Raw genomic sequence first — 16,839 nt, forward strand, 5'->3', positions numbered from 1 at the left:
GTCTCGACTTTGGCAGTCAGAAAATTGTACTGTTCGGTGAGCAGATACCTTACTTTAATCCCAAAAAACAAATCCAGGGTCCACATTGTTAGAATAGCACCCACCGCTGTTCTGGAAGCAGGACGTGAATATATCGTGCCAGGAAATGCATCATTTCCGAGAGCATGTGCAGGGCAATGTGTTACTGAGTCCAACAAAAGGGTTTATGGAGAAACACAGAGTGTTGGTGGCACGGATTGTAGTTGACGCTCAACCCAATAAACAGATTCCAATAAGACTGTATAACCCAGGCACCATTGCCGTGCAAGTAAGGAAGGGGGCCATTGCCGGGTTTCTACAACCTGCAAATGTCGTAAAGGTTGCCAATTCCGAGCTGCCAACTGCGAGCCCAACCACTACAACTGTTCCAAGTCATTTACAGTCTTTATATGCTGAGAGTATAGTGCATCTGGGGGAAGTCGGATCAAGAAGAGCAGCAGAACTCCTAAGCACTTATGGTGATGTTTTCTCAGCTGGACCGATGGACCTGGGTCGCACAAACCTGGTGCAACATGACATCCAAACACGACCATGTCCGCCGGTAAAACAGCAGCCCCGAAGAATGGCCTTTGAGAAACAGCGCAGTGCAGACGAACAGATCCAGCAAAACCTTGACACTGGGTTTAGCTGCCCCTAGCCATAGCAGCTGGGCTTCGCCAATTGTTATGGTTCGGAAGAAAGATCAGACATACAGACTGTGTGTGGACTATAGAATCCTGAATGAACGCACTATCAAAGATGCTTATCCCCTTCCGCGAATCCAGGATACTCTGGACACTCTGTCTATGGCGAAATGGTTTAGCACCCTGGATCTAGCTTCAGGCTATTGGCAGGTGGAGTTAACTCCAAGGGCACGGCAGGCTGCTGCGTTCTGCAGCAGGAAGGGGTTATTTGAATGGAATGTGATGCCATTTGGGCTGTGCAACGCCCCAGCGACATTCCAGCAGCGCTTAATGGATCGTGTCCTGGCTGGATTACAATGGGAAATTTGCTTAGTCTACTTGGACGACATAATTGTTCTGGGGAAGGATGCCAAGGAAATGATCCAAAGACTAGCGCAGGTATTTGAAAGGTTGCGCCAGGCCAACCTCAAGTTGAAACCTGCCAAGTGCTGCCTCTTCCGCCGCCAGGTGATTTATCTGGGTCATGTAGTTTCAGAGGAGGGCATCGGCACTGATCCTCAGAAGGTGGAAAAGATTCGAGAATGGCCGCAGCCTACAAGTGTTAATGAAATCCGACAATTCGTTGGTTTAGCATCTTACTACCGGCGCTTTGTCAGAGATTTTTGCCACCGTGGCCAAGCCCCTTCATGATCTGTTGCGAAAGAATGCCAGATTTCAATGGACCCCTGAAAGTAATCAAGCATTTGAAAAACTGAAAGAGCTACTCACCACCACTCCGGTTCTGGGGTATCCTATGGATCATGGCGACCCTCATTCTCGATACGGATGCCAGCAATTTTGGAATCGGAGCTGTGTTATCCCAACTCCAACATGGCAAGGAACGCGTACTAGCCTATGGCAGTCGAGGATTGACACTAACGGAGCGAAATTACTGCACCACACGGAGAGAGTTGTTGGCTGTAGTGGAGTTCTCAGCACATTTCCGTCAATATCTTTTGGGCAGACCTTTTGTCGTGCGGACAGATCATAGTAGTCTGCAGTGGCTGATAAACATGAAAGAACCAGAAGGACAGTTGGCTCGGTGGTTGGAAAAGCTTGGAGAGTATGATTTCAAGGTTGTGCATCGGCCTGGGCGCCAACATGAAAATGCAGATGTGCTATCCAGGAGGCCATGTCGTTCAAATTGTGCCTGCAGCCTTAACGAACCTTCTTCCAGTAGCCCTCAGGTTTGTCATCAGGCAGTTCAGTGTGATTTTGACATCGGACCTGGAAATGATGGAACTGGAAATGCTAATCCTGAGTTCTGTTCAGTGGGGGGTAGTGCAGCCTGTCATGACGGCAAGTACTGCTTCATTTCTAGGGTGGACTGCTGAGGAACTTCGCTCCACTCAGGCAACTGACAGCGATATTGCCCCAATCAAAAAGTGGATCGAGGAAGGTGGGGAACGGCCTCCCCTGGGGTGATGTCTTGCCTTATGGACCGGCGACTAAAGCTTACTGGAGCCAGTGGAATAGATTGTATCTAAAAGACGGCACCCTGGTAAGGCGTTTCTACCTGATGGAGGGCCCTGAGTTTTATCCTCAAGTTATCTTGCCAAAAGTCTTTCGGAAGGATGTTATGCATCAGATGCACGATGGACCAGTGGGGGTGGACACTTTGGGGTGGAGCGGACGCTGTCCCGATTACAGTCACGGTATTACTGGTACCAGATGCGGGAGGATGTTACACTCTGGTGTCGCACGTGTGCCAGCTGTGCTGCAAAGGCTCGACCCACAAAGACCCCGCAAGCGCCAATGGGCACTGTTCGGGTGGGGGCTCCCATGGAAAGGATTGCTGTTGATTTAATGGGCCCCATGAATGATACAGAACGATTCAAACCGTTTATATTCTTGTGGTGCAGGACTATTTCACTAAGTGGGTGGAAGCCTACCCCCTGCCAAATGACCAGGCGGTCACTGTTGCAGAGGTTATAGTTACTGAATGGGTCTGTCGCTACGGAGCACCATCAACACTGCATAGTGACCAAGGCTCTAACTTCGAATCTTGTGTTTTCCAAGCGATGTGTGAATTATTAGGAATTGAGAAGACTCGAACGACACCTTTCCGACCCCAGTCGGATGGACAAGTGGAGCGGTTTAACGCCACCCTCCAGAAAATAATGGCTACCACTTCAGAGCGGTGTCACTGGGACTGGGATCTCATGGTTCCCATGGCTGTGATGGCTTACCGAGCTACCAAGCATAGCTCCACTGGTTTCACCCCAAACATGATGCTTTTCGGGCGAGGAGTTGACGGGAGCCTGCTGATCTAGTTGTAGGGCTGCCTTTTAGTGAAACCTCAGCTCCCACTCCCCCACAATATGTTGCTGAAATGAGAGAAAGGTTGGGGTTGGCACATCAAATTGCCAGAGAGCAACTGGGTCGTTCTGTTGAACGTGCCAAAAAGCAATATGACAAGAATGTGGCGAGGACACATTATAAGGTCGGTGATGCTGTGTGGTACCTCATAAAACGGGACTAAAAGGGTGCAAAATAAGATCAGGAAGTTCCTACCTGCGTATGAGGGTCCTTACTTCATTCTAGGACACTTGGATGATATGGTGTATCGAATTCAGAAAGGTCCAAAGACAAAAGTGAAGGTCGTTCATCACGATAAGCTCAAGCCGTATCATTCCCGACAACCCCTGGAAAATAGCTGGGTGTTTAAAAGTTTGGAAGCCTGGCAACCCCAGGAGGTTCCTACTCCCAGTCTTGGAGCTAACTTTAGTGACCTTGACCTTGGCCTCACTCACCTCTTTGCAGAGGAACCTGTAAATGACAGCGGCATGGAACAGGTGCCTGTACTTGATGTGCCAATGACTAAACAGGAGGATAGAAATGTGCAGTGCGGAGAAGGTAGCACGGTGCAACCAAGTCAACCATTGACTGTTAACGGCCAACTCGGGGGTAGGCCACAACGAGTTAAGAGACCACCAAAGTGGTTTGGTGACTGGACAGACTGATGCTCGAGGAAAAGAGACTTTGACAAACACACCAACTGTTCTACTGTTAAAAGAGAGTTAATGTTGCATTAATGTTTTTTTTTACTTTCTATGTTGACCCATGTGGATGTTATTTGTTGTGCCTATGGGTGAGTTTATCAATTACAAGATATTATTAGTGTTGCTATTGTGTGTAAAATGCTCAGCTGCTATTCCCTCCTTAAAAAAAAGGCAATGTAGAAGAGAGATTCCATCCACTAATTGGACTGCTTCCAAAAAGGGACTGTGTGTAAAGAACTTTTATGTCATCCTTTTTTCCCCATCCAAGCACCGTGCTACCCTCTGCCTTATGGACTGTTTACCCTGTCACGTGGGGCTGGATTACAAAGGCTAGAGTCTTATTGAGTGGAGTTCGCTAACATGGACTGTATGCTCCATCAAGGGGAGTTGCCTCAAAAAAAAAAAAAAAAAAAAAAAAAAAAAAAAAAAAAAAAAAAAAAAAAGAAACAGGAGGCAGTATGTTGGATGTATTTCTTCCTGTTATTTGCACTGTGAAATGTTGATACATTTTATGTTGTTATGCAAGGGGTGCTGGATTGGTATTATAGTTAATTACCATCCAGAGTGGGGGTAGTGTTGTGGGATGAAGGGGAAATAGGGAGATGTTCCTTTAATGTCGCAAGGACGTAAATTGTAGTATGAGTGGGAGGGAATCTTGGGTAATGTAGTCCGGAACACGCATGGTGGTGTTGTACAGCCTGGAATAGAGCGGATATGTTGTTTTTCCCTTGTTTTTCCTGTTTTATTCATTAGAGAAACACTGAGTATGTGTGTTCACTGCAACATTGTGGGTCATGTGGATGCGTGCCGGAGAGATCAATAAAGCAGCACACTCAGGACACTTTGTATAACTCGTCATTTGCACGGATTTGAGCAACTGGTAAACTGTTACGCACACACATACGGCTGCTGAGACGGAGAGCGCCGAAGTGAAAAAGATAACACACGGCAGTAACTTAGTTGGGAGTTTAAATTAATATTACGTTACGTACACATTTGAGACTTTGGTCTACTGCGAAGTTGTATTATAGTGTTGTTATTAGTGTTATTTCAAATACTAAGACAGCCATATGATGATGTAGTGTGTATGTTGTCTGAGGTTTGGAATCGATAAACTGTTCTTTTTAATTTCATGACGTCTTTACGTTTCTTAAACTTGTGTTTCCCGCCTTTTTTGGACGAAACGCAAAATTAAAATACTCTAAACTACTCTAGTAGTGTCAGAAACAAACGGCGTGACTAGTGTAGTCCGATTCCCCAAGAATGACTCTTTGATTCACTACTACTACAAAGAACCGACTCCTAAAGCACAGTCCAACCGAAGTAGAACGATTCCCGAGCAAATGACTCTTTTGAGTCGGTTAATTTTAGTGAATCAAAATATAACACACTAAATGAATCATTCGGAGGGGTTGCAAATTGAAACGCGTGCAATTATTTATATTGTGGTGTGTTAAATCAACAATGGCACTTGCAATTATTTATATTGTGGTGTGTAATGTTAGAGAAACAGCAGCAATGCATAATTCTGTAAACAAGCCCACAAGTAAGGGTAAGACTTTCGGTTACACGCGTGAACCGGTTCATTCTGTGAAGCTGGGGAAACACTACTGTCAGGCCGATTATGAATGTCATTTGAGATAATTCAGTGTTTTTGTTTTGTGCGGTGACTAAAGAATATAAGACCAGCTGTTGCCAGTCGTCCTCACAAAGATTAGCCCTTTTTTTATTTTTTGTGACTGACGCCGGCAATTAACTGCACCTGTTTTCTAATTTGTAGGCCTATTAATCTAAATAATGAATTAACAAATAAAAAAAAAATCACATACATGGCATTTCTGAATAAAATAATTTTATATACTTTAGTTATATCTTATTTGGGATTTTCAGTTAATGTAGGCCTGTTACAGTCGTCTTATTATTAGGCCTATTATTATTATTAAGTTACTTTTATTAGTAAATTAATATTACAACTTATTTGCCTGCAATAATTTCATAACGCATCACCGCTTAACTGACGCACTGCAAGGATAATAAACAGGGTTCCCACGGGTCCTTGAAATCCTTGAAAGTTTCTGAATCCTGAAAAAAAAATTTCAAGGCCCAGGAAAGTTTTTGAAAAGTTTTTTTTCCTCTGATTTTTGAATCACCCAAAATGTCTGGGATTCAGTTTTTACTTTCTACAGTCGGCAATGATTGTGTGCGTTTTTGTTTACAATAAAATCCATGCAAAAGTTAATATCATTTTGGAATACAGTATAGGATGTACCGAACATTCTTCAGTTTTATGCAAAACGGAAATACAACAAATAGAATATCAGATCTCTGTCATGGCCAAAAATAAATGCAAAAAAAAATTTTTTTGCATAGTTGTGTTTGAGACATGAAAACTGTAACAATGTATCTTACAAGACAACACGATGTAACCTCGCTCTCACTTGAAATCTGTCCCCACATCAAGTCCTTGAATTTGAGGGTAGTGGACCTGGAAAGGCATTGAAAGGTCCTTGAATTTGAAGTTTATCTAGGTGTGGGAGCTCTGAATTAAGATTTGGCTAGTTTACTCTTCATTGAAAATGTTTTTAAAAAGGTCTTGCAAAACAGGTTTATTATAAAATGGGTTATAGGCCTATAATTAAAATTATTAACACTGCAATCATCAATGAAAAAACCTTTTTATTTCAAGCACCAACTTTAAAAAGAAAAAAGTTTTTTTACTCTTTATTTATTTTTTTATTAATTTATATATTTTTCCACTAGCCTATGTCTTCAGGCCACAGGAGAAATATTAAGGGAGTAAATTAAAACATGCCCAGGCCTGCCCAAAAATAAAATTCTGGCTTCGCCACTGTTTTGGACCCCATTGTCTTTCATTGTTTGGATAGAATTTTTTTAGTGAAATACGTCTTTAAGCTCTTTATTGTGAGCCGAGGGTTTGATCTTGAGCAGCAGTGGGCAGCTCTCCAACTGACCAGGCACAATCTCTATTGTATGGATCCACTGAGGCCTGCAAGCTGAAACCAGACGCAGCGTCTTGGACCAGGACCTCTGGGTCAATTTCAACAGTGTTTCTTGATTCAGTGCAGACGTTGAGAAGCAGGAGTTCTGCAGCAGTTTTTGCTCAGTGATGGACTGGGTTTTTATTTCTCAGGGTGAATTAACTCATTATGGGGTGATGCACACTTCAGTGAGGAGGACGGCCCGAGGGGTGGATCTCTGGGAGGTTGTGTTTGGATGTAGGTTACGTCCTGCTCCATCCTTGACACACATCAGCTGCGGGGCTCCCTGCAAATGTAGAATAAATCGATCTGAGGAAATTAAAAATAAACTTGGCTACGAAAGAAAAATGAGTAATATTCCACTTTATGTGAGAGCCACAGGGCGTCCATCTGGAGGTCTGGTGGTGGCAGGTAGAGTGAGCGTTCATGAGTGGATGGATGAGTGCTTTATTAAGAGGACTTACTGAAAGCTTTGGGTTAATTCACTCTTTTAAACCTGTCTGACTGGCACTTTAGCAAGACGTGAGCTCTCTGTTAGTGACCCGCTGGGCATCATTAGGGGAGAGATAGATTTACAGAGGGCAGGTGACTTTATTAGACCCAGACTACATTTAAGACTGGTCAGGAGGTTCAATCATGGGTGCAGGGGCAGTTTTGAAATGTGGAAACAAAGGAAGACACACCTGTCTTTGAAACATCATTATTAGGGATGCTCATAAAATAATGTTCTTGTGCATCCTTAATCTTATTTTCAGATTTTTTTTTTTTATTTAAAAAAAAGTTTGGGGTCTGTAAGATTTTGTATTGGTACTTAAAAGAAATCTCTTGTGTTCACTAAGGCTACATATCATTACAATTTAAAGTATCTGTTTTATATTTTAATATATTTGAAAATAATTTATTCCTGGGATGGAAAAACCAAATTTTCAGCAGCCATTACTCCAGTCTTCAGTGTCACATGATCCTTTGGAAATAATTCTGATATGCTGATTTGGTGCTTATTAATGTTGAAAGATGTGCTGTTTCATATTTTGTGTAAACTGTGATTTTTATTTTTTTATCTTTGATGAATAGAGGGTCTGTTTGAAATATTTTTAAAAAAGCATTTATATGAAAATATATATATATATATTTTTTTCAAAATATGTCACTTGCATATATTATTATGCATATATTATTATTACCTTAATGATATATAAATAAAGAATATAAATACAGGCAAAATGTAATATGCAACTAATGCTGGCATAGAACTACTTAATTGTCATGCAGTTGAACATACACCACAGCACTGCTGCGTTCTGATTGGGCTTTAAGTATTCATAATATAGACCTAAGCTATAACATAATGAAATAATTATTGATTATGTGTCAGCCATCGTTTCTAAATTAGTGCAGCCACAGAAGTAGTAATAATGTTTGGCACAAATGTTGATTCCACTTAGAATGATTCCTGTGTCTGCATTATCAGTAATTCATCAAAAGCGCCAAACTTCTTCCTGGAAGTTTTCCACAGTCGACTACCCCGTGTTACAGCTTTCCAACTCAATGTTTTAAATATCTGTAGTTCTCTGATCATTAGTGCGCCTATTAAAACATTTAAAGACATCATCCCAGTCTCTCTGAAGACTTCCTCTGATCTGATCTGATCTGCTTTCCTCTCTTCTCTCACAGCGGAAGCGTCTGCGGAGCGCTCTCCCAGGCGGAGGAGCATATCGGGGCTGGGCAGCTCGGAGAAGAACATTTCCATGGATGCCCCCAACTCCTCACCCTTCAAAGTGCCTGTGAGTTCATTTAACAAAGCACTCATATCAGCATTATACCAATTCATCTCAATTCATCATATATCTCCGGCCTCAGTGACTTCTCACAGTCTGCAATGCCAGCACTCTTTGGCCTTCAGCTGTTATTTCATTTTTAGGCCCCTGAATGTGTTTTTGTGGGCTATTAGAGCTTACAGTGTGGATTATCCAGTAATATTTTCCCCCTTTGTTTTAAATGTATTAGTATTATTTTTCAGTTCATGTAAATGAACTGTCTGAATGAGCTGAATCACAGGAATGAATCAGATTCAGCAATGCCAAAAGTTCATGACTGTTCAGGAGAGCATTTGATTTTTGCCTAAACTTGCTGGGCTGTAAAGTTCCAGTCACAATTCAGTGTTTTATTAAAAATGATCTGAAATTTTGCAATGCTGCACTGCTAAATTATGGAAAAAGTGAATGGAAAAACTATGCTATTGTGGAGACGGCTGAGCTGCTGTCAAAAATATAAAGGGATGGTTTACCCAAAAATGAAAATTGCCATCATGTACACTCACCCTTGTGTTGTTCCAAACCAGTATGGCTCGTAAAGTTTTGAATGATGAATAACTAAAAACTTTGAACAAACAAATGTAACCTAAAATCTAGCTTGAACTTGTTTTCAACATAAGCTTTAAAGGGACATTTAACCAAAAAAACAAAATTTCTGTCATCATTTACTCACCCTCATGTCATTCTGTGGAAGACAAAAGATATTCAGAACAACATGCAACCCTTTTACTTATATGGACAAACAACACTGAGGCATTTTACTTTGTGTTCCACAGAAGAATGTAAGTCATACAGGTTTGAAACGACAGTAAATTGCTTAAAATTTAGTAATTTTTCATATTAGTGTCACTGCTGTTACTTAGTCCCCACTATCAATCATCGTCTTTTGCAAAAGGCTGGTTACATGTCACACTGCACTGATGTAGAAATAGAGCAGAATCCCTGCTTGGGATAAATGCCCCACTTTAATTACCCTCTTGAGCCCCTGATTAGTGAAGCGTCGTCCTCCTCCGTTTATCTCCAGCCACTAATGGTCTTCCTTATTCCAGGCCAGTTCCAATGTGTGAGGACAGAGGTTAAGCACAATGATGTATGTATATATGGTGTATGCACATACCTTTTGAGTTTTCGCATTCTTTTTGAGTTTTTATGCAGTATTTTCAGCACTACATTGCATGAACAATGAGCAGACGCTCCCTCTGATAGCTATGTTGTAACAAAGGCACATTCTGGAAACAGTCTGTGCCTCTGAGAAGCATTAGAAATTGTTTGATGATATTTTTAACCAGGCAGGAAGTGGGACAAGGCAGATATTTATATCTCCAGCATTTCTGTGTGTCATTTTCTAAGTGTTTAATCGTGCATATTTGTCTCTCTGTCACAAAATTCCTAGAAAAAAAATTATTTGGTGCACTCAGATAAAAAACTAGAATGTTGAATGTGTTTTGAAATTTGAAGTCTCATTACAGCTCAAGTCATTTTCTATTAGGAATATGGAAGCATTGATTGACAGGTGCATTGGGATTAATGAGCTCTGTTGAGGCAGCATATAACTGATATATGAATTATGTGAAGACGGCGTTGAAGCCTGTCAGTTGTTAGGACAGCCTGAATTTAAAGATACATCAGCAGATGTCACATGATTCCCAGAGGAGTGGAAACTGTTAGTGAGGACTAGCTTCATATTTATGCCAGTGATTTTGATGCTGAAAGCTTTTCAAATGTTGTGGTGTTTAAGTGTCCACATAATTCAGAGTGGGAATTTGAAAGATATTTTGATCTTTGCTGGATAATTTCCAAACAGTGCCCTTTCTGAGACTTCGTACAGCAACGCCCTCCACATAAGTGCTTCATTGCTCTCTCTTTTCTTCTCTCTTCTCTTTACCTCTCTATTTCACTTTTCAAACATAAAGCTTTCTCTCATCCTTCTTCTGATGAGGAATGACTAATTTATCACATACAATTCCACTTCTTTTCTGTTAATGACGTTTTACTAGCCAAACGCTCCTACTTACAGTCTAGCACTCATCTGAACAAGACAAATCTCACTTCCCCTGCCCTATTTTTTTATTATTATTTTTTTTAGACATTGTCATTGTCCTACATGATTTTTATGTGTAGTAACTAACCCTGTGTGATTTACTACAGGTAGTTTTCTTCCTGGTTTTCTCTTCCTGCTTCCTCTTTTCTTCAGAATGATACATTTACTGTAAAACAGGTTAGACAGTAGTATGTCTAGTCATATTTTCTGACCGATAGGGAAAATTCTAACAAATGTGATAAGCTAGTAATTATTTTTTATGTTCAAAATCTCTAATAGCACCTGACAACCAATATACACATTTTTTAATTCCTTTGAAAAATGCAATTTTTCAGAGTCAGAAAATAATAATATATTAAACAAATATAGTAATTTTTCCCTTTATTCGTGTGTTTGTTCGTTCAGTCATTTGGATTGCTTCTCCCAGAAGAACAGACTTAATTCATTCAGATTTCACAGTTAGAACATATATTATGATTATTATTCCTAATAATTATAGCAATTAATTATTTATGTTGTTTCTCCTACAGTCTCAATGAATCAGATATCATAGGCATAACAAAGCTATTTATTTAATTTGTTTATTGTGCACCTCCTAGTAATTTAACACACTCTCAATGGACATGAATGGATATGCTGATGATTTCTTCCTTCCTGTTTTGCTGAAACCAACACACCTCGTAAGAACAGCTCATTCTGACCCAGAACCAGATATTACTCACTTATATATCCGCAGGTGGCAGTTTGAGCTCTATGACTTGGTTACTTATTAATATTTTGTTTTCCTTCAAGACATTGAGCAAGCACTAACTGTGCTACAAGCAGACGGTAAACTATTCAGCCGGCCTTGGCCGTCCCATATTACTCTGTGCGAGTGCATTTTTACCGCCAAGATAGACTGATATGTCTGCTGAAACGGTCTGTTGGATTTTACTTCAGCTGCCTGTCCTCTAATGTCCCAAACCTGCTTTTGAAAGGTCAATGAAGTCTTTTCAAAGTTGCCGTCTGCTTTGTCGTGATGGTGCCGTTGTTTCTGTCATATGTTCTCGGGGTCTTTCAGCGAGTGGTGTCCATGTATAATTGATCATGACTTTATAGTTGTATATACAGACGCTTAATCATAAGCAAGGTTGAGTCATGCCGGGCACAGCCTCACACTCAGCCGTCATTCATCGACTGAAAAACATGAGTTTCTCATAGGAACTCATCTGACTTTCTCTGTGCTTCTGCTTCACAGGGTTTTTTAAGCAAACGACTGAAAGGATCCATCAAAAGGACGAAGAGTCAAACAAAGCTGGATCGCAACACAAGCTTTAGACTCCCATCGTTACGACCAACAGAAAATGACAGGTACAACTTACGCTTGTTTGTTTCTCATGACTGAACCTCAGTGAATTTCCTTTAGTTTTTTTTGTGTCTCTGACCAGAATTTAAGAGACAGATGTGCGGTTATCTTTCAAATGATAAATTCAAACCCGTCTTCATTTCATTGAATATATATATTTGAATGGATTATCTTTTCTGCTTAACTTTTATAGGTAAAGCAATAGTTTATAATTCTTTAATTATAAACAGCTATGCTAATAAAACAAGGCCAAAAATTCAGCTTGATTTCATGCTTGTGTCTTATAGCAAGCAGCTGGTTGGAAAATATGCTGTGCCGGGACCTGACATAACATGAGATCTGTTTTAAAAGAAATTTTAAACCTTTCGGGCAGTCTGACAGCTCTCTGGCAGAACCGTTCTGACAGTTCGTCCCTAATGAAGCTACTGCGCTGAAGCTGCGATTTAAACTGCACTTACGCTACCAGTCAAAAGTTTGGAATCATTTGACTTAATTTATGTTTGGCATGATCTGAAAAATCTTTTGACTGCACCTTTTTTACTGCCCCCTAGTGGAATGCACTGTATTACAAATACTTTGGCTGGTTAGCAGGGGCTGATTCTTCCCAAAACTACCATGAAAATATTTCTCCATTGACTGACATTCAAAATTTCCCATGTGTTCTAACAAAAAGAATTATTTTTCTTTCTAACTGTGTTCTGGTAAAGTGAAATTGTTTAGTTTGGTTTTTGTTTTGCTCTGCTTTGCTTTGTTTTTTGTTTTGTTTTGCTTTGGTGTTTTTTATTTTGTTTTGGTTGTTTTGGTTTTTGTTTTGCTTTGCTTTGGTGTTTTTTTTTTTGTTTGTTTTGTTTAACACAAAACCTCTTTTGTTCATTAATCACCATTTAAAAGTTCCTATTTGTTCTAAACAAAATAAATCTTTTATTTTATTTTATTTTATCAGTTTAGCCTGCTAGCGTTCCAACGTACCGCCCATGGTACACTTTGTGATTAATTAATTAATTATTTATTTATTTATTGAGAAAGAAATGTATAATTGGCTCATTAGACTAAATGGGGGGGTATAATCATTCATTAGAGTAATGGGTTGTCCAGCTGTTTGTTACATTTTTAAGACAAGTTTTCATTAAGAGAAGTAATTTTTTCTGCCTTTAAGATAAATGACTTTCTTCAGGTATTATTGACCTCCTTTGTTCAAAACTGTCCACCCAGATGATGTTGTATCACATGGACAGCAGCTCTTTGTTTTCTGTCATTTGATTTGTCAGATTTGCTTGTGCTTTACTTTTTCGCAGTGCTGCACTCAGGTGTGTAAGCACTGTAATTCTTACTTCAGTTAGAGGATTAATGGATAAACAGCTGGTAATAGCATTAAGGAAAGTCTTTTTTTTTATTACTACACAAACAGTGTGTCACAGGCTTCAGGGCTGAATTAGGGCTGGTTACCTGTGGTGACAAACCAGAAGTTGCAGTTCCAGCCTTTCTGTTTGTGTTTGCTGGGACAGGATGGAGACTGTGGGCTCTGGCTGTGATGTTGCTGGTGTATCCGCTCTCTCTGTATACTCTAATGGCCACAGCTGCTGCGGTTAGACTACAGATGAGGAGGAGACGCGATTCTAATCATGCTGATGTCTCATGCTGCTCCTTGTGGATTAAGTGCATCTGTTTGTGAGGACCTCTTGCTCATAAAGTAATGCCAGGAAGGAGCGTGTGTTGTGGGGCATGTGATAGTGTGGCTGTTTCAGTGTGGCCAAAACAGGAACTGCATTTGATTGTTTGATTGAAATGAATTACAACTGAACTCTCAGCAGACTCTTTTTCAATTCGGTGTCAATTGCTTGAATGCAGTGACTTTCAAGCAACAACAAAATACAATGTCAAACTCACTTAGCCTATATATAAATCATGGAACTTTTATAAACAAACCGAATAAAAATACACCATGCTATAGCCTAGGCTATGCCTAACATTAAAATAACAAATAACACAAGATTGAAATAAGTATACAAAACTGAAAATACGTAAACACTGTGGAGCCAAATAAATAAGATATGTAGAACATAGCAAAATGAATAAGAAAGCTTGGAGACACGGCATACAAATAAGTCTCTATGCTCACCATGGCTGCATTATTTGATTTAAAAAATACAGTAAAAATAGTTATAACTATCTAAAATATTAATTTATTAAAAATAAACATGTATTTTCAATCAATTTCAATTCAGTTTATTAAAGTTGAATTTTCATCAGCCATTACTCAAGTCTTCAGTGTCAAATGATGCTTCAGAAATCATTCTGATATGCTGATTTTTTTGCTTAAGAAACTTACTGATCCTAAACTTTTAAACAGTACTATATTTGCATTATCGACTTGTTTATGAACCATAAAAGTAGCCCGTAGAACTCATTTTTTCATACTGCAGAAAATTCCAATTTGTTTTCATATTTGATCTTTAGGACTCCCTGTCCTCACTGTCATTTTGCAAGTGATGAAGTATGATTTGTTTGTTCAGTGTAGTCATCTTCCAGTGTATCTGCATCAGTTGCTTTAGTAATAATGTCATTGTCAGCACGATGCTGAGAGACTTTCTTCTGCAACAACTGCGAGTAGCTGTCAGTGGAAAGAGAGGATGGAAAACTGGAAGTTTTGCATGACATCTCGCCGAGGTGCAGAATTCATGAGGCGCTTGAAACAACTTAAGCAACATTTTACGCATTCATGTAGGCTATCTAAAACTGCTGACTCATTCACTCATTTACAGTTGACTACATTGACTACACAATGTCATATCATTCGCTAGATGCTGTGTATACCTGTATGACTGAGATGCATTTAAAAATTTGCTTTTTAATCATATCACACACTATGAAAATATGGTAACACTTTAGATTAGGGAACATATATTCACTGTTAACTAAGAGTTTTCCCTCATTAAACTCCTAATTTGCTGATTATAGTAAGTGAGGGAGTTAAAGTTACGGAATCTAGAATATGGTCATGCAGAATAAGGCATTAAAGGGATACTCCATCCCAAAATGAAAATTTTGTCATTATTCACTTACCCCTATGTCGTTCCAAACCCCTAAAAGCTTAGTTCGTCTTCGGAACACAATTTAAGATATTCTGGATGAAAACAGGGAGGCTTGAGACTGTCCAATAGACTGCTAAATAAATAACAGTGTCAAGGTCCAGGAAAGTTTGAAAAGCATCGTCAGAATAGTCCATCTGCCATCAGTGATTCAACCGTAACATTATGAAGTGATGAGAATACACAAAGAAAACAAAAATAACGACTTTATTCAACAATTCCTCTCCTCTGTGTCGCTCTTCTGTGTCAGCCACGCCACAAGGGTACGTTTTTTACGTGTATTTACACTTTGGTTTGAAAGCAAACAGCACATCGGCATGTACATTACTGATAACAAAAATTGCCAGTTTATTGTTTTTCACTCATTATTTTTTCATAATAATGTTTTTAATGGGATAGTTCACTCAAAAATGAAAATTCTGTCATTAATAACTCAGCCTTATGTTATTCTAAACCCATAAGACCTTTGTTCCTTTGTTCCTACAGAACACAAATGAAGAAATTTTTTGATGCATTACGAGAGCTCTCTGACCCTCCCACAGATAGCAAGGATCCTTAAAAGGTTTAGAAACGTAGCAAGAAGATCGTTATAATAATCCATGTGACGTCAGTGGTTCAACTGTAATTTTACGAAGCTACGAGAATACTCTTTGTGTGCAAAGAAAACAAATTGAACAACTTTATTCAACAATTCGTCTCCTCTGCGTCACCCTATAGCACCATTTTGGAGAGTATGTACGCGGATACGTTGTTTACGTTTAGATCAAAATGTAAACAGCGTATCCACATACAGAGCTGTTGACACTGAACAGCATACGTTGTTTATGTATGTAAAATGCCACAAAATGGTGCAATAGGGTGGTGCAGAGGAGACGACTTGTTGAATAAAGTTGTTCTATTTGTTTTCTTTGCGCACAAAAAGTATTTCGTAGCTTCGTAAAATTACAGTTGAACCACTGATGTCACATGGATTATTATAACGATTTCCTTGCTACGTTTCTGAGCCTTAATCGTTTAAGGATCCTTGCCTTCTGTGGGAGGGTCAGAGAGCTCTCGGTTGGAACGACATGAGGGACATTTTTGGGTGAACTAGCCCTTTAATTCATTATGTGGGAGTAATTATTTATATTATGTTATTTATTTATTTGTTTATTTATTTATGTGATTGGTTGTTCATTTACATTTCAAACTACAAGAACATTTGTCAGACGTACCACAAAGCAAAAGAAAATGCCCAAACCTAATGGGTTCCCACATGTATTGTGATCATGCCAGGTGCTAACTAAAGCTGACTAAACCTCTCTTCAGATAAGGCTACAGTTTTCTGCTTTCTTGGCTTTGCTGAATAGCTGGCTATGGGAAAACATTTGAACTCGTAGCTGAAAAGAAAATGTAAATAGCTCATTAGAGGCTTTGAAGTAATCGACCTTTGCTGTAGCAGAATCACCTCTCACTATGTGGTCTGAATGAAATTACTAGTCCTGTATTCATAGTGGACTTGGAAGCTTTGACTGTAAAGAGCTTAAATGTGGCACCGCAGTCCCAGAGGACTGATCAGATTTCTTGGATAATGAGGGAGAGCTGTGTCCGGATACGGGCTGACTGTGCACTGATCTGCTTAGCTGTCCGAGTCAGCGCAGGTGAAATGTATCGAGAGCTGGAAGTGAGCCCTCCATCAGGAGTCACCCTGCTGTTTCTGCATCAGCTGTCCGTTTCAGTGTACCACGCCTTTGTAAATGGAGATGGAAGGAGATACTGTTTGGATGGAGGAGATGGATAGATGTATCTTAAACATCACTTTGTCATATGCAATTGCATTCAGTTTTACAAACCACAAACAGTTCACTT

At 39.6% G+C, this 16,839-nt stretch overlaps 1 protein-coding gene across 6 annotated transcripts in view; it reads left to right on the plus strand.

Moving 5' to 3' along the window:
• Positions 1-16,839, plus strand: part of LOC109107929 (ras GTPase-activating protein nGAP-like) — an 85,360-nt gene that overhangs the window by 51,314 nt on the left and 17,207 nt on the right. For 4 of the 6 annotated variants that reach the window (XM_042718560.1, XM_042718559.1, XM_042718558.1 and 1 more), the window contains 2 exons: positions 8,377-8,486; positions 11,795-11,907. In XM_042718560.1, the coding sequence (XP_042574494.1) occupies positions 8,377-8,486; positions 11,795-11,907 (223 nt within the window). The remainder of the gene's footprint in view (positions 1-8,376; positions 8,487-11,794; positions 11,908-16,839) is intronic. The other 2 variants (XM_042718562.1, XM_042718563.1) reach the window with 1 other exon arrangement.

The sequence above is a fragment of the Cyprinus carpio genome, chromosome B2 (genome assembly GCF_018340385.1).
Source record: "Cyprinus carpio isolate SPL01 chromosome B2, ASM1834038v1, whole genome shotgun sequence".
Taxonomy (NCBI): domain Eukaryota; kingdom Metazoa; phylum Chordata; class Actinopteri; order Cypriniformes; family Cyprinidae; genus Cyprinus; species Cyprinus carpio.